Genomic DNA, 18,003 nt, shown 5'->3' on the forward strand with positions numbered 1-18,003 from the left:
CCAATTGGAGGCTTTTCAAACTTGGAGTGGTTTGTCCAGGTGACATGTTCACGGACTTTGGAGAGGAAAGGGAGGTTGGAGATGGGGTGGTAGTTTGCAAGGACCGAGGGGTTAGGTGGATTTTTCAAATAGATGGGAGGGGGTGAAGTTAAGGCAGATTTGAAGGGGGTGGGGGTCAGCTCCTGAGGAGGGGGAACCATTTGCAATGTCAAAGGGCTTGGAGAAGTGAAGTCAAATTATCAGCAGTTTAGTGGAATTGGATCAGAGGAGGAGACTGGGCTTTTGGACGAGAGAAAGGGGGGAACAAAATAATGATGTGGGTTCAGGGTGAGGATAGGAAAATCTTGGCTTTGTGGGGAAGGGGAGGGAAGTGGCAGCGGAAGATGAACAGATAATCTCAATCTCAGTGGAAGGCAATGAGCTTCTTGTACTTGTTATTGGAGGCGAGGGTGGATGGGGCAAGGGAGATGGTAAAGGGGAACCAAGAAACTGGCAATTATCCTCATTCCCCAAGATGAACCCAGAGCAATTAATTATTTTGGTAAAAATTACTGGGCCTGATTAGGCAATGACTGACTAAACTGGCAGATACAATTTAGTTCTGCATCACCCTGCCCTGAAGGAGAGAGGATGAAGGTGCAGGGTGGGAGCAGGACACAAAGAAGGAGAGGCAGCACTTGGGCAGTTGACAGCTGCAGGAGTTCTGCATTCAACAACAGACCGAATGCTGGCCAGCTGGCAGTACGGAAGGGTTACTTGGGAGAGGCTTTTTCCACAGAATAATGCAAAAGGCGCTGCGGGGTTGGACGACGTTGTTGGGCTGCTGAAGAATAACAGGAAGTGGTTGGAGATGAACGACGAGGCTATTCTATCCTCTTCTAAAGGGTCTGACTACGGTCGATTCATCACTCTGCCCTGAAGACTCCCTGTGGAGTCAGTGTTCAATGGTGCTATTCGCATTGTCACTGGATTAGTAATCCAGAGTTTTACAAGAATTCTTTGGGGACCCGGGTTCAAATCCCACCACTGTGGAACTTGATCAAAATCAGGAATTAAAAGTCTAAAGAAACCACTGCCAATTTGCATAAAAGCCCATCTAGCCCATGGGCGGCACAGCACAGTGGTTAGCACTGTTGCCTCACAGCTCCAGGTCCCAGGTTCAATTCCCAGATTCGGTCACTGTCTGTGCGGAGTCTGCACGTTCTCCCAGTGTCTGTGTGGGTTTCCTCCGGGTGCTCCGGTTTCCTCCCACAGTCCAAAGATGTGCAGGTTAGGTGGATTGGCCGTACTAAATTGTCCTTGGTGTCCAAAAAGGTTAGGTGGGTTACTGGGTTACAGGGATGGGGTGGAGGTGTGGGCTTAGGTAGGGTGCTCTTTCCAAGGGCTGGTGCAGATTCGATGGACCGAATGGCCTCCTTCTGCACTGTAAATTCTAAATTCTATGACACCAATCTCCTCACACGATGTACCTGCAGTGCGACTCCCTCCTGGGAACACGCCGTCCCGGGGACCCATTGCTTCCTGAAGCTGGATCAAGTGGCTCCAGTTCAAAAACTTGACAATGATCAGCCTCTCCCACACCTCACATTATAATTAATCACCCAATGAATCAATCTCATATTGACTCCAAACTAAAGCTGAAATCGCTCCACTATATGGAAATGAAGAAAAATAATGACAAGTGACAAATCTAGTATGTTTTAGAAATTTTTGTTTATGCGATGTGGTGCCTCTGGCTAGGCCACCATTTATTGCCCATTCTCAATTGCCCTTGAGGTAGTGGTGAGCTGCCTCCTGTAATCCATGTGGTGTAGGTACACCCACTGTGCTGTTAGGGAATTCAGGATTTTGACCCAGCGACAGTGAAGAAGCAGCTGATATATTTCCAAGTCAGGATGGCGCGGGGTTTGCAAGGGAAATCGAAGGAGGTGATAGTCGCACATGTCTGTTGTCCTCGTCTTTCAGGTAGAGGGCGCGGGGCTGGTAATAATAATAATAATCTTTTAAAATTACTTTATCAGAGTTACAAAGCCAGAGCTCAGAGTGTGGACAGGGGCAAACCCCTAATCCAGCTCCTTGCCTGCTCCAAAAACCAATTCACATTGAATCCAATTCATGGTCCCCACAAGAGAGACATACCAGATCCAGGCATCACACCTGACCTCACGCTCATTTTAGCCAAAAGGCCGAGAAGCGATTGGTAATAATAATCTTTATTATTGTCACAAGTAGGCTTACATTAACACTGCAACGAGGTTACTGTGAAAATCCCCTAGTCGCCACTTTCCGGCACTTTTTCGGGGACACAGAGGGAGAATTCAGAATGTCCAAATTACCTAACTGCACATCTTTCAGGACTTGTGGGAGGAAACCGGAACACCCAGAGGAAACCCACGCAGACACAGGGAGAACGTGCAGACTCCACAGACAGTGATCCAAGCCGGGAATCGAACCTGGGATCCTGGCGCTGTGAAGCAACAGTGCTAACCACTGTGCTACCGTGCGGCCCCAATGTGCTGTCAAAGAGGAGTTGCTGCAGTCATCTTGTAGATGGTACACCCTGCTGCCCCCGTGACCCCGGGGTGGAGGGAGCGAATGTTTAAGCTGGTGGACGTTGTGTTATCAAGCAGCTGCTTTGTCCTGGATGGTGTTGAGCTTCTCGTGTGTTGTTGGGAGCTGCACTCATCCAGGCAAGTGGAGAATATGCCGTTGTATTTATGCCACAATCCCTCGATTGGTGTTTGGCTATACTCTCCCGACATTCCTCACCTAGCGATAGTCTGGTGCTCAGTTCCACTCTTAAATATTGCTGGAGGGCAAGTCAATGTATTCCCTGTGCTCCAACTTCCATTTACCAGCAAACCCACCCAGGCTGACATGGTAATCATATTGATGTGAAAGAGAGAAAAAATGTGGCCCAGACAGTGGCATTTTCAGAGCTGCTACAGTACATTGTGCTCCCAGTGCATCCAGTCAGTGCAGAGAGCTCCATTCAGTCATGGGATTGTTTCCACCATTCTCAGTTTACAGGTATTATTCAATAACTTTGGCTATGTACTCACTGGACCACATGGTGATAGACTGCCCCCAGGTGGTGTCACAAGCATTGCTCTTCCATCTCCAACACAACCTGCTTGTGTTCGCCTCCATAGTCATGCATCTGCTGCACAAACACCTTTCATGTCGTAAAACAACCAAAGGCACCTCACAGCAGTGCTATTAAACAAAAACACGGGAGTCTCATAAGGAGGTATTAGCATGACCATAAAATTAGATTTTAAAGAGCGTCCCGAGGAAAGAGGGGCAGAAAAGTTTGTGAATTTTAGACATTAGGATCTAGACAGCTGAAGGCACAGCTGCAGACTGACAGGAACATAGAAAACAGGAGGAGGCCATTCAGCCTCTTGAGCCTGCTCTGCCATTTAACTAGATCATGGTTGACCTAACTCAACATCATCTTCCCCACATTATCTCCCCTTGACATCTAGAAATCTTATCGATCTCAGTCTTGAACATGCTCAGTGACGGAGTCTCCACAGCCCTCTGGGATACAGAATTCCAAAGATTCACCAGGAATCAGTCCGGTGAGCCTCCATTGCACGCCTCTTGGGGCAAGACTTCCTTGGGTAAGGAAACCAAAGTTGTACACGATGTGCCAGGCTCACTCTCACCAAAGCTCTATATGATCGCAGCAAGACTTTACTCCCGTACTCAAATCCTCTTGCGATAAAGACCACCGTTTCATTTGCCTTCCCAATTGCTTACTGCACCTGCGCATAAGCTTTCAATGCTGAAAACAGGCAAGAGGCTAGAATAGAGGTTTCAAAAATGTTGGCGATGGAAAGGGGCAGGGCCATGAAAGGGATTGCACATTTTGAATCAGAGGTATTGTTGAACCAAAAGCCAATGCAGGTCAGCGAGCACAGGGATGGTGAATGAACCGAGTGTTGCCCGTACACTCAGGTTTGGATGAGTTCAGGTTCGTGAACAGCATTTGAATCAAAGTGGCGCGTCTGATGGTAACAAAAGCATGGATGAGGATTCCCGCCAATGAGCTGAGGCAGCAGGTAATATTGAAGAGGCAGAAACGGGTGATCTCGGCAATGGAGAGGATATGGCTGGTGATTCCCTGCCTGTGATTGGACCAGACGAAAGACTTTGCGGTCTAACTGTATTAAAGGCTGCAAGCAGGTCAGGAAATATCAAGGGGGATAATTTACCACAATCACAGCAGACATCGTTTGTGACCAATTAGTTCCCTTCTAGTCCCGAGGTAGTGCAGGAAATCCAATTTAAAAAGGTTCAAGTTATGGGAAAGGTGGGCACAAACTTGGGAAGTTCGAGGACTTAGAAATGAGAGATGGAGCTGAGGGTTAATTGGTGAGGATGGAGGTTTTCCTTGAGCGGAGTGGGGATGGTGTTAATGGGAGGGGAAGAACGTGTGGAGAGGAATAGTTCACAAAACCAGAGAGCAATGGGACCATCAGCAGGTTCAGTGGAAACAAGGGAGCAGAAGGAGGTTTTAATACATTTCATCAGCACAGAATATCTTGCATACATAGCAGCTCGGCAAGAGGTGGGGGGGGGGGGGGGGGGGGGGGGGGTGTCGGGGAGAGGGCGGAGTAAAGAAATTCAACTTCAACATGCCTCGCAAAGCAGTCTGTGGCAGATTGAGTAACATCTTTTAATAGAAATTATCGGTTTACAAAACTTTGCAAATAACAGGTGTGTGAAGTTGGTAAACAAAATAACCAGGTCTTTGTTATATACAAACAAAATAGTCAGATGGAACTTTCTGGAGCAAAGAAAATACACAGAATATCCAAGCAGATTGGCAACAAACCACCCAAAATATCAGCCTGCCAAAGGGGAATAGGACTCGAAACTCACCCTCTAAACCGAGACACTTTCACTCCAGGAACTCAAATATAGGAGGGAGGGTTAACCTGGTTACCGGATACTAAACATGCAAGGCTCACTGGGGTACAGATCTCCATTCTGGTCCCTCGCACTGAACACGAGGCACTGAAGATGTTCTCGTGATTGGGGCAAGGAATTTCCTCATTCCTGGGATTCTGCAGTCACCGGTAATCTATTCCCTGGGATCCATCCTTCGATCTAGGTCGCCCTATCCTCCGTTTCAAGGAAGTCGCTCAGTGTAGCCGCATCGACAGGGATGATGAGATATTCAACACCATCAGCACCCTGGCAAATTCAAACAGCAGACTTAATCCACAGACATTGACCCACTCAATCAGTCTTCAGCTACAAGTTAACCATGGATATTCTGCAAGCATCATGAATGTAACAATGACGTAGTGATCACGTCAATAGACTAATAATCCAGAGGCCCAGGTTCATGTTCTGGTGACATGGGTTCAAATTGCACCATGGCAGCCGAATTTAAATTTAATTAATCTGGAATTAAAAGAGACTCTCAGTAATGGTAACCATTTATTGTTGTAAAATTGTTGGGGCCATAATTGGACGAGAGCCATAATAGGCAGGAATCCTGCTTTGGGAGACAACTTCCTCACCTAGCTCAGGTGTTTTTTTTTTAAATTTAGGTGAAACCCACGCAAACACGGGGAGAATGTGCAAACCACATGGACAGTGTCCCAGAGCTGGGATCAAACCTGGGACCTTGACACCGTGAGGCAGCAGTGATAACCGCTGTGTCACCATGCTGTCCACCTGGCTCAGGTATGTACATGGGAGGGATGGTTCCTCACTTGGCTCAGGTGGGATGGATCGTGTCTCACCTTTTTATTCCTGATGAGTTTGTGGTCTCGAAATTCAGTGAGCTGTGCTCGAAGGGTGAGGTTGCTGTTCACCAGGAAGGCATCACGACATCGCTGGTAGAAATCCTGGAAGGACAAGCCTGAGGAAAAGAGGGTAAAGACTGGAGTTTAGTGGGATCCTACTCAAAAGGGAGAGACACAGTCGCACAGCCAGGCACTTGTGCTATTCTGAATTTAACGACCCAGTGAAAAGGCTCAACCTGGGCAGCCAACACTGGGAGAAACACAATAGACAGCCATGCACTGTCCAAGCCTCAAGAGTGTCAGTTGTGGGACAGCACGGTGGCACAGTGGTTAGCACTGCTGCCCGACGGCACCGAGGACCTGGGTTCAATCCGGCCCCCGGTCACTGTCCGTGTGGAGTTTGCACACTCCCCATGGGTTTCACCTCCACAACCCAAAGATGTGCAGGGTAGATGGATTGGGCACATTAAATTGCCCCTTACCACCATCCTGCTTAAGACAATGCAGACATTGGTTTTGGGACGGGCAGCAAATATTTTAGGCTCATGCAAGTCTTGCCCCTCCACAGAACCTGAACCGGTGGCTGGCTGAGCCATTCCGTCGCCTCCTGTACTGTCCCACCCATTTCCCTTTGCACTTTCTTCCCACCCTTAATAATAATAATCGCTTATTGTCACAAGTAGGCTTCAATGAAGTTACTGTGAAAAGCCCCTAGTCGCCACATTCCGGCGCCTGTTCGGGGAGGCTGGTCCGGGAATTGAACCCGCGCTGCTGGCATTCTTCTGCATTACAAGCCAGCTGTTTAGCCCGCTGTGCTAAACCAGCCCCTTACCTGGGTAAGACGGGTTATCCTTGTTCTCCAACTGAAACTGAGCCAAGAGCTTAAATATTCCCCTGCGGCAGAACAGAGAATATGTCAAAACACAAGGTGGAGTAGGTACGCCGTTCAGCCCTTCGAGCCTGCCCTGTCATTCAAGAGCATCAAGCCTGATCAGATTGTGGCTTCAATTCCACTTTCCGGTCTGTCCCCCATAATCCTCAACTCCCTTGTCAATCATGACCTGTCTGCCACTGGCAGCTAACGGTAAATCAGTTGCAAGCATTAGCTTTTGAATAGATGCTAATAACCAGGTGTCATCGCTAGGATCTTGGGAATATGTAAAAGCAAAGGGGCCTGAGCCGGGCCGGGAGCAGAGGGATTCCGAAAAGGAGTGGCTTCTGAACAGAATGGCTCCATTGGGAATTTAGAGAAAAGGGGGAAGGATCTAGTGTAGAAAATCGATACATATAAACGACTGAGGAATATAGATTACAATGGTTAAGTTACAGCTACAGGAGCTGACCTGTGAGGGAGCAGCGGATCAGAGCAGAGTACTCCCAACACACAGGGTAGGTCGTGGTGTTTTCTCCACTTTAAAGCCACGTTAAGGGGCAGCACGGTGGCGCAGTGGTTAGCATTGCTGCCTCACGGCACCGAGGTCCCAGGTTCGATCCCGGCTCTGGGTCACTGTCCGTGTGGAGTTTTCACATTCTCCCCATGTTTGCGTGGTTTTCGCCCCCACAACCCAAAGATGTGCAGGTGGATTGGCCACGCTAAATTTCCCCTTAATTGGAAAAAAAAATGAATTGGGTACTCTAAATTTATTTTTTAAAAAGCCACGTTAGGGGAAGGAAAGAGTTTTAGCATTTAAAAAATCTTAAATAAATTTCTACTGGGCCTAAATTTAAAGCAAGAGTCTTTGAACTAAAGTTTGGTGGGGAGACTCAGACCTGTGTGTTGTGCTGCCTGCAGTACGTGGGAATTCGTAGACGCTCCTTTGAAGTGCCAGTGGTTTGACCAGCTTGAACTCTGGGTTTTGGAGCTTGAACGGTGGCTGGAGGCTCAGCCATGCATTCGTGAGACTGAGAGGTTGGTGGATAGCACATTTTTAGATGTGGTCACCTCGCGGCTTAACAAAGTGCAGTCAGAGAGGGAATGGATAACCAGTCAGAAGGGGGGCAGGCAGGTAGTCGCGAAAGCCCCAGCATCTCACTCGAGAACCATTATGTTGGAAAACAGTGAGGGTGATGGTTCTTATGGGGATTACAGCCAGAGCCAGCACTGTGGTGGCACAATGGGGGAGGATTAAGAATGGAAGAGTAATAGTAGTAGGAGATTGAACAGTGAGGGGTGCAGACAGGCGTTTCTGCGGCCACAGACGTGACCCCAGGATGGTGTGTTGCCTTCCTGGTGCCAGGAATATCATTGAACAGGTGCAGGGCATTCTGAAGGTGAACAGTCAGAGGCTGTGATTCACATTGGTACCAATGACACAGATAGAAAGAGGGATGAAGTCCTGCAATAAGATTTAGGGAGCTGGTAGCAGATTGAAAAGCGGGACCTCAAAAGGTTGTAATCCCTGGATTACTCCCAGTGCCATTACCAGTGAGTATAGGAATAGGAGGATAGAACATATCAATGCGAAGCTGAAGAGATGGTGCAGGGGGAGGCTTTAGTTTCCAGGTTCACTGGGACGGTTTCTGGGGAAGGGGAGACCTGGGGAGAGAAGAAGAGAAATGAGGCCATATGGATAGAATCTGGAAACAGAAAGGGGGCAATCACATTGCTGGGAATGTACTATAATAATAATGATCTTTATTGTCACAAGTAGGTTTAGATTAACAATGTAATGAAGTTACTGTGAAAAGCCCTTAGTCACCACATTCCGGCACCTGTTCGGGTACACGGAAGCACCCAAACAGTCAGGGAGGGATAGAAGTGCAGATATGCAGGCAAATCTTTGAGAAGTGTAAGAATAATAATTGTAGGGGATTTCAACTTCCCCCAAATTAACTGGGATAATCAAAGTGTGAAAGGCTTAGAGGGGGTGGAATTTTTAAAATGCATCCAGGAGAGCTTTTTATTAATGTACACAGAAGGTCCAACAAGAGAGGGTGGTGCTGGACTTAGTTTTAGGGAATGAAGTCAGGCAAGCGGTAGGAGTTTCAGTGGGGGAGCATTTTGGTGACAGTGACCATAACTCAGTAGGATTTAAGGTAGTTACGGAAAGGGACAAAGATGGACTGGAAATAAAAGGTTCTGAATTCGGGGGGGGGGGGCAATTTTAATAGGAAGACAGAATCTGGCAAAAGGCAGAATCCAGGCGCCTGGAGCCAGAAGTTGTAGGTGAGGTTTTAAATGAGTACTTTGCATCTGTGTTCACTATGGAGTAGTACGATGTAGGTAGGGAAATCAGGGAGGGGGACTGTGATGTATTTGAAGAAATGAATATTGAAAGGGAAGAGGTATTAATGGTTTTAGTGGGTTTAAAATTGGATAAATCCCCGAGGCTCAGATGAGACGTGTCCTAGTCTGCTGTGGGAGGAAAGAGAGGAAATTGTAGGGGCTCTGACGCTAATTTTCAAATCCTCTCTGGCCACAGGAGAGATGTCAGAGGACTGGAGGACAGCAAATGTGGTACCATTATTCAAGAAGGGTGGAGGAAGCTTAGTGGCAGGAGGCAGAGGGTGATGGTCAACGGGTTTTTTTGTGACTGGAAGCTGGTGTCCAGTGGTGTTCTACAGGGATCGGTGGTGGATTCCTTGTTGTCTGTAGGTGCACATTAATTTGGGGGGGGGGTATGATTGTCAAGTTTGCGGATGGCACAAAAATTGGTGGTATAGGAATAGTGAGGAGGAAAGCCTTCGATTACAAGGCGATATAGATGGGCTAGTCAGATGGGCACAGTGGCAAATGGAATTTAACCCTGAAAAGAGAGAAATGATGCACTTTCTGAGGACTAACAAGGCAAGAGAATACACAGAATACACAATGAACAGGAGGACGTGAGGAAGAACAGAGGACCGGAGGAACTTTTGGGTGTACATCCATAGATCCCTCAAGGCAGCAGGACAGGTAGATAAGATTTTACGGTAATGGGCAGGAGGTCTATAGGGAGTGTGAGGAAAATCATCCAGAGAGTGGTGGGTATCTGGAACCCATTGCCTGAAAAGGATGGCAGAGGCAGGAACCCTCACAACATTTAAGAAGCATTTAGATGAGCACTCGAAACGCCATAGCATACAAGTGCTGGAATATGGGATTCAAATACATAGGTGCTTGATGGTTGGCACAGGCGCAAAGGGCCGAAGGGCCTCTGTGTGCTGTAAAAATAGGACTCGATGACCCAGCCTCTACTGCTCCCTGGGGGATTGGGAATTCCAGAGATTAATGACCCTCTGAAGAAATTCTTCCTCATCGCAGTCTTAAATGGGAGACTCCTTCTTTTCAAAGTGTGTCACCTAGTTCTAGATTTCTTCAAGTATCTAACTTGCCAATCTTCCTCAGGATTGTATACGCTTCAATAAGATCACCCCCTATTCTTCTCAACTCCAACGGGCACAGGCCCAACCTCCTCAACATTTCCTGGTTAGAGAATTCAGAGTTCCCCATTCCCTGTGATTATTTGCAAACTTCAATCCCACTGCACGGTTCACATTCAGCGTCTAATCACAGGATATTCGTGGGTCAAGTTCACGCTCCCTAACCCACATCGCACCCCCCGCCCCCACTTGATTCAGTCAGCGCACTGCCCCCTCTGCCACCCTGAGCCCATTACCTGGCGTTGGGGGTGAGACTGCGGAGTACGTGAGTCAGTGAGCTCAGTGCCAAGGCTCCCGACTGTCGCACCAGGAGCGAGTTCTCGTACGAGGTCTCCTCGGTGTAAGGTTTGAAGGTTGTCACCTCGTACCACAGCCAGTTAAAGAGACAGCTTCGAGTCTGATCCCACACTGCCAAACAGCAACCACAACACAACGGGGTCAGACAGTCGCCTGAACCCGGAGAGAGAATTCCCACCCACCCAAACCCCGAACATCTCCCGAACACAAACGCATACGCCATCAGCCCCCGCACACCTACAGAATGCCCCACCCCCTGTAACCACCCAGTTCAGCCCCATCATAGACAGGGGCTCACCCAGTTATTCGGAGTTTGCCATTTGTAGACCATCCCGCCCCTTCTAACAGGGAAGACAGCATGTTCGAGCCCGGATCTACCGGCTCTATGGCCTTTCCTCAAATCGATCTGGGCCTTCTCACCCCATCGTCAAGGCAGCAGGGGAGGGTGTGGTCGGAGAGGAAGCACGGACGATCTGTCTGCCCAGAGCGGGGAGCCAGAGACCAGAAAACACTCTCACCAACCCGAGGTTCAAGGCCCTACACTGGGGTAAGCGTTAAATTGAACCCTGTGCATGTGCACCCACAGACACACACGCACACCCACTGGGGCACAGCAAGACGGGCCAAGGTTACTCACTCAGAGGGGCATTCAGGTGGTCAATGGATGCAATGAGATGGATTCCAGGAATGGTACTGAGCTGGCTCAGTATCTGCTGGTTCCGGCCCCCTCGCAGCATCTGTCCGTCGATGTTATGGATGAGAAGATAAAGATCCAGTGTGGAATCTGACAGCGAGAAACACACAAATAAATAAACTCTCCAAAACCCAACAGTGTGAGGCCCTCCCACAGACTCCACAACTCAGGGTACGCATTTCCCACAGCTCCACCGCGCATCCCCCCCCCCCACCTCTCCCTCCATGGGTCTGTGACGCCCTCTGTAAACATACTCTGCAGATACACACCCTCTTCAAATGCCCTGATGATGAAGTTGAGCTGATCCACGGGGTTCCGGAAGCTACCTTCATATCCCAAAACCTCCTCTGTTACAGAGTTCAGAATCTGCGGCACAAACAAACATTCAGTTAACAGATGAATGTGACTCTGAACAGTCAAAAGCCCCCCCTCATTCCTTTCAAATCCTTCCCGCTCCCTACACTTTTCCCCAACACCCCCAGACCTTCACCCCAATCTCCCACAAGGTCCAGCCCCCTCCCCTCCCCAACCACCACAGTGGCCTGTCCCCCAGCCTCCACAGCACCCCTGACAGGGCAGCTGGGTGAAAAGGGTTCCTCCTGTCCAGGATTCACTCTTAGTTCAGTCCTGGTAAAATCAAAGATCTTGGCCTTCTCCTCCCTCAGGAGCTTCCCTGGTTTGACTTCAGGGTCGTTCCTCCGCAGATACTCACCGATTTAAGCGTAATACTCGGGAAAAATCCATTCACCACCACGTGGATTGTCCCTTCCAGCATCCTAGAGCGGAATTCTTCCAGCAACTCCCGCTTGGAACCAAGACCATACAAGATGAGACTGAACCCCAATCTAGAAGTGGGAGGGGGGGGGGGAAAGAGAAGAGAGAAAGAGGAAACAGATGAACAGCTGAATAACTAACTGTGCTGCAGTGTTGGGCACTGCATTTTCAGACACATTAATCATTCAATCGAGGGTCTCGTATCTTCTACTCACTGTGTCTGCAGCATCCACTTGTGAAAGAGTTTCTCATGCTCCTCCTCAAGCTGCCTGAGCTCGCCTGCAAAGGATGAACTGTCGTCACTCAGTAGCCTCATTAAGGTCTCCTGAATCAGAACGGAAAGCAAGCAGTCAGCTTACAGCCTCGGGGCCTGGAGCTCGGTGGCAAGGTGCATGACCCAAGGGGCGGAGCAGGTGGGGGCGATCGAATGGCAGAGCAGGTGGGGGCGATCGAATGGCAGAGCAGGCGGGGGCGACCCAAGGGGCGGAGCAGGCGGGGGCGACCCAAGGGGCGGAGCAGGCGGGGGCGACCCAAGGGGCGGAGCAGGCGGGGGCGACCCAAGGGGCGGAGCAGGCGGGGGCGACCCAAGGGGCGGAGCAGGCGGGGGCGACCCAAGGGGCGGAGCAGGCGGGGGCGACCCAAGGGGCGGAGCAGGCGGGGGCGACCCAAGGGGCGGAGCAGGCGGGGGCGACCCAAGGGGCGGAGCAGGCGGGGGCGACCCAAGGGGCGGAGCAGGCGGGGGCGACCCAAGGGGCGGAGCAGGCGGGGGCGACCCAAGGGGCGGAGCAGGCGGGGGCGACCCAAGGGGCGGAGCAGGCGGGGGCGACCCAAGGGGCGGAGCAGGCGGGGGCGACCCAAGGGGCGGAGCAGGCGGGGGCGACCCAAGGGGCGGAGCAGGCGGGGGCGACCCAAGGGGCGGAGCAGGCGGGGGCGACCCAAGGGGCGGAGCAGGCGGGGGCGACCCAAGGGGCGGAGCAGGCGGGGGCGACCCAAGGGGCGGAGCAGGCGGGGGCGACCCAAGGGGCGGAGCAGGCGGGGGCGACCCAAGGGGCGGAGCAGGCGGGGGCGACCCAAGGGGCGGAGCAGGCGGGGGCGACCCAAGGGGCGGAGCAGGCGGGGGCGACCCAAGGGGCGGAGCAGGCGGGGGCGACCCAAGGGGCGGAGCAGGCGGGGGCGACCCAAGGGGCGGAGCAGGCGGGGGCGACCCAAGGGGCGGAGCAGGCGGGGGCGACCCAAGGGGCGGAGCAGGCGGGGGCGACCCAAGGGGCGGAGCAGGCGGGGGCGACCCAAGGGGCGGAGCAGGCGGGGGCGACCAAGGGGCGGAGCAGGCGGGGGCGACCCAAGGGGCGGAGCAGGCGGGGGCGACCCAAGGGGCGGAGCAGGCGGGGGCGACCCAAGGGGCGGAGCAGGCGGGGGCGACCCAAGGGGCGGAGCAGGCGGGGGCGACCCAAGGGGCGGAGCAGGCGGGGGCGACCCAAGGGGCGGAGCAGGCGGGGGGCGACCCAAGGGGCGGAGCAGGCGGGGGCGACCCAAGGGGCGGAGCAGGCGGGGGCGACCCAAGGGGCGGAGCAGGCGGGGGCGACCCAAGGGGCGGAGCAGGCGGGGGCGACCCAAGGGGCGGAGCAGGCGGGGGCGACCCAAGGGGCGGAGCAGGCGGGGGCGACCCAAGGGGCGGAGCAGGCGGGGGCGACCCAAGGGGCGGAGCAGGCGGGGGGCGACCCAAGGGGCGGAGCAGGCGGGGGCGACCCAAGGGGCGGAGCAGGCGGGGGCGACCCAAGGGCGGAGCAGGCGGGGGCGACCCAAGGGGCGGAGCAGGCGGGGGCGACCCAAGGGGCGGAGCAGGCGGGGGCGACCCAAGGGGCGGAGCAGGCGGGGGCGACCCAAGGGGCGGAGCAGGCGGGGGCGACCCAAGGGGCGGAGCAGGCGGGGGCGACCCAAGGGGCGGAGCAGGCGGGGGCGACCCAAGGGGCGGAGCAGGCGGGGGCGACCCAAGGGGCGGAGCAGGCGGGGGCGACCCAAGGGGCGGAGCAGGCGGGGGCGACCCAAGGGGCGGAGCAGGCGGGGGCGACCCAAGGGGCGGAGCAGGCGGGGGCGACCCAAGGGGCGGAGCAGGCGGGGGCGACCCAAGGGGCGGAGCAGGCGGGGGCGACCCAAGGGGCGGAGCAGGCGGGGGCGACCCAAGGGGCGGAGCAGGCGGGGGCGACCCAAGGGGCGGAGCAGGCGGGGGCGACCCAAGGGGCGGAGCAGGCGGGGGCGACCCAAGGGGCGGAGCAGGCGGGGGCGACCCAAGGGGCGGAGCAGGCGGGGGCGACCCAAGGGGCGGAGCAGGCGGGGGCGACCCAAGGGGCGGAGCAGGCGGGGGCGACCCAAGGGGCGGAGCAGGCGGGGGCGACCCAAGGGGCGGAGCAGGCGGGGGCGACCCAAGGGGCGGAGCAGGCGGGGGCGACCCAAGGGGCGGAGCAGGCGGGGGCGACCCAAGGGGCGGAGCAGGCGGGGGCGACCCAAGGGGCGGAGCAGGCGGGGGCGACCCAAGGGGCGGAGCAGGCGGGGGCGACCCAAGGGGCGGAGCAGGCGGGGGCGACCCAAGGGGCGGAGCAGGCGGGGGCGACCCAAGGGGCGGAGCAGGCGGGGGCGACCCAAGGGGCGGAGCAGGCGGGGGCGACCCAAGGGGCGGAGCAGGCGGGGGCGACCCAAGGGGCGGAGCAGGCGGGGGCGACCCAAGGGGCGGAGCAGGCGGGGGCGACCCAAGGGGCGGAGCAGGCGGGGGCGACCCAAGGGGCGGAGCAGGCGGGGGCGACCCAAGGGGCGGAGCAGGCGGGGGCGACCCAAGGGGCGGAGCAGGCGGGGGCGACCCAAGGGGCGGAGCAGGCGGGGGCGACCCAAGGGGCGGAGCAGGCGGGGGCGACCCAAGGGGCGGAGCAGGCGGGGGCGACCCAAGGGGCGGAGCAGGCGGGGGCGACCCAAGGGGCGGAGCAGGCGGGGGCGACCCAAGGGGCGGAGCAGGCGGGGGCGACCCAAGGGGCGGAGCAGGCGGGGGCGACCCAAGGGGCGGAGCAGGCGGGGGCGACCCAAGGGGCGGAGCAGGCGGGGGCGACCCAAGGGGCGGAGCAGGCGGGGGCGACCCAAGGGGCGGAGCAGGCGGGGGCGACCCAAGGGGCGGAGCAGGCGGGGGCGACCCAAGGGCGGAGCAGGCGGGGGCGACCCAAGGGGCGGAGCAGGCGGGGGCGACCCAAGGGGCGGAGCAGGCGGGGGCGACCCAAGGGGCGGAGCAGGCGGGGGCGACCCAAGGGGCGGAGCAGGCGGGGGCGACCCAAGGGGCGGAGCAGGCGGGGGCGACCCAAGGGGCGGAGCAGGCGGGGGCGACCCAAGGGGCGGAGCAGGCGGGGGCGACCCAAGGGGCGGAGCAGGCGGGGGCGACCCAAGGGGCGGAGCAGGCGGGGGCGACCCAAGGGGCGGAGCAGGCGGGGGCGACCCAAGGGGCGGAGCAGGCGGGGGCGACCCAAGGGGCGGAGCAGGCGGGGGCGACCCAAGGGGCGGAGCAGGCGGGGGCGACCCAAGGGGCGGAGCAGGCGGGGGCGACCCAAGGGGCGGAGCAGGCGGGGGCGACCCAAGGGGCGGAGCAGGCGGGGGCGACCCAAGGGGCGGAGCAGGCGGGGGGCGACCCAAGGGGCGGAGCAGGCGGGGGGCGACCCAAGGGGCGGAGCAGGCGGGGGCGACCCAAGGGGCGGAGCAGGCGGGGGCGACCCAAGGGGCGGAGCAGGCGGGGGCGACCCAAGGGGCGGAGCAGGCGGGGGCGACCCAAGGGGCGGAGCAGGCGGGGGCGACCAAGGGGCGGAGCAGGCGGGGGGCGACCCAAGGGGCGGAGCAGGCGGGGGCGACCCAAGGGGCGGAGCAGGCGGGGGCGACCCAAGGGGCGGAGCAGGCAGGGGCGACCCAAGGGGCGGAGCAGGCGGGGGCGACCCAAGGGGCGGAGCAGGCGGGGGCGACCCAAGGGGCGGAGCAGGCGGGGGCGACCCAAGGGGCGGAGCAGGCGGGGGCGACCCAAGGGGCGGAGCAGGCGGGGGCGACCCAAGGGGCGGAGCAGGCGGGGGCGACCCAAGGGGCGGAGCAGGCGGGGGGCGACCCAAGGGGCGGAGCAGGCGGGGGCGACCCAAGGGGCGGAGCAGGCGGGGGCGACCCAAGGGGCGGAGCAGGCGGGGGCGACCCAAGGGGCGGAGCAGGCGGGGGCGACCAAGGGGCGGAGCAGGCGGGGGCGACCCAAGGGGCGGAGCAGGCGGGGGCGACCCAAGGGGCGGAGCAGGCGGGGGCGACCCAAGGGGCGGAGCAGGCGGGGGCGACCCAAGGGGCGGAGCAGGCGGGGGCGACCCAAGGGGCGGAGCAGGCGGGGGCGACCCAAGGGGCGGAGCAGGCGGGGGCGACCCAAGGGGCGGAGCAGGCGGGGGCGACCCAAGGGGCGGAGCAGGCGGGGGCGACCCAAGGGGCGGAGCAGGCGGGGGCGACCCAAGGGGCGGAGCAGGCGGGGGCGACCCAAGGGGCGGAGCAGGCGGGGGCGACCGAAGGGGAGGAGCAGCTGGGGGCGACCCAAGGGGCAGAGCAGGTGGGGGCGACCCAAGGGGCAGAGCAGGTGGGGGCGACCCAAGGGGCGGAGCAGGTGGGGGCGACCCAAGGGGCGGAGCAGGTGGGGGCGACCGAAGGGGCGGAGCAGGTGGGGGTGACCCAAGGGGCGGAGCAGGTGGGGGTGACCCAAGGGGCGGAGCAGGTGGGGGCGACCGAAGGGGAGGAGCAGCTGGGGGCGACCGAAGGGGAGGAGCAGCTGGGGGCGACCCAAGGGGCAGAGCAGGTGGGGGCGACCCAAGGGGCAGAGCAGGTGGGGGCGACCCAAGGGGCAGAGCAGGTGGGGGCGACCCAAGGGGGAGAGCAGGTGGGAGCGACCCAAGGGGCGGGGCAGTGGGGGCGACCGAAGGGGAGGAGCAGGTGGGGGCGACCGAAGGGAGGAGCAGGTGGGGGCGACCAGTCTCTCCTCCAGTTTTCCGTTGATCTGTATCTTTAACTACTGTCTAACCATCATGATTCTCTAACTCCTGATTAACTAACAAAAAAACCCCAATTGATCGAAGCCCCCGACAACATGTACCTGATCCAACATTGGGGTCTGTAGCTTCTGTAGCGTGCGGTCAGAGGTCAGGACCTTTGAACTGCTGTGAGCTTCGAAGTAGAGCTCAACGTGGCTTGGCTTAAAGAGAAGATGAAACATCAGCAAAGTTGTAGCAATCCGGGGAGGGGGTTAGAGCAGCAAATCGCCTCAACAATCAGCAGAGACAGCTCCCAGTTCATTAATCGTCACTGGAGACAGTGTCAGAAAGAACAAATGGCGTTAGAAAATGGGGTACAGACTATTAGGGGTGATAATGATGCCCCCAGTGGAGGGGGAGGCAGAGATAGTGGCGGCAATGGACGCAGAGAAGGCATTTGATAGGGTGGAGTGGGAGTATTTATGGGAAGTGTTAAGGAGGTTTGGGTTTGGGAACGGGTTTATTAGCTGGGTTAGACTTCTTTATGGGGCTCCAACGGCAAGCGTAGTTACAGGTCGACATAGATCGGAGTATTTCCGACTATATAGGGGAACAAGACAGGGATGCCCGCTGTCTCCATTGTTGTTCGCGTTGGCAATTGAACCTCTGGCCATGGCGTTGAGAGACTCCAGCAAATGGAGAGGGGTGATTAGAGGGGAGAAGAACACAGAGTCTCGTTATACGCGGATGACCTATTGTTATACGTGTCGGACCCAGCGGGGGGGATGATAGAGGTTATGCGAATTTTGAGGGGGTTCGGGGATTTCTCGGGGTATAGGCTAAACATGGGAAGAGTGAATTATTTGTGATACATCCAGGGGACCAGAGTAGAGAGATAGAAGGCTTGCCTCTAAGGAAAGTGGAAAGAAACTTCCGATACCTGGGGATTCTGATCGCTAGGAGCTGGGGAACCTTGCACAGACTTAATCTGACACGGTTGGTAGAACAAATGGAGGAGGACTTCAAGAGGTGGGACATGCAGCCTCTATCGCTGGCGGGCAGGGTGCAAGCAATTAAGATGATGGTCCTCCCGAGGTTC

At 56.9% G+C, this 18,003-nt stretch overlaps 1 protein-coding gene across 1 annotated transcript in view; it reads right to left on the minus strand.

Annotated features, from left to right (window-relative positions):
• Window positions 1-4,666: 4,666 nt before the first annotated feature.
• orc2 (origin recognition complex, subunit 2) overlaps window positions 4,667-18,003 on the minus strand; it is a 50,276-nt gene continuing 36,939 nt past the window's right edge. The window contains exons 7-16 of the mRNA XM_072494831.1: window positions 17,213-17,235; window positions 17,027-17,125; window positions 12,108-12,217; window positions 11,831-11,963; window positions 11,388-11,484; window positions 11,062-11,208; window positions 10,364-10,535; window positions 6,598-6,659; window positions 5,763-5,881; window positions 4,667-5,205 (exon numbers count right to left, since the gene is read on the minus strand). Coding sequence (XP_072350932.1) covers window positions 5,119-5,205; window positions 5,763-5,881; window positions 6,598-6,659; window positions 10,364-10,535; window positions 11,062-11,208; window positions 11,388-11,484; window positions 11,831-11,963; window positions 12,108-12,217; window positions 17,027-17,125; window positions 17,213-17,235 — 1,049 coding nt within the window. The 3' untranslated portion in view covers window positions 4,667-5,118. The remainder of the gene's footprint in view (window positions 5,206-5,762; window positions 5,882-6,597; window positions 6,660-10,363; window positions 10,536-11,061; window positions 11,209-11,387; window positions 11,485-11,830; window positions 11,964-12,107; window positions 12,218-17,026; window positions 17,126-17,212; window positions 17,236-18,003) is intronic.

This window comes from Scyliorhinus torazame, chromosome 2 (assembly GCF_047496885.1).
Source record: "Scyliorhinus torazame isolate Kashiwa2021f chromosome 2, sScyTor2.1, whole genome shotgun sequence".
NCBI lineage: Eukaryota > Metazoa > Chordata > Chondrichthyes > Carcharhiniformes > Scyliorhinidae > Scyliorhinus > Scyliorhinus torazame.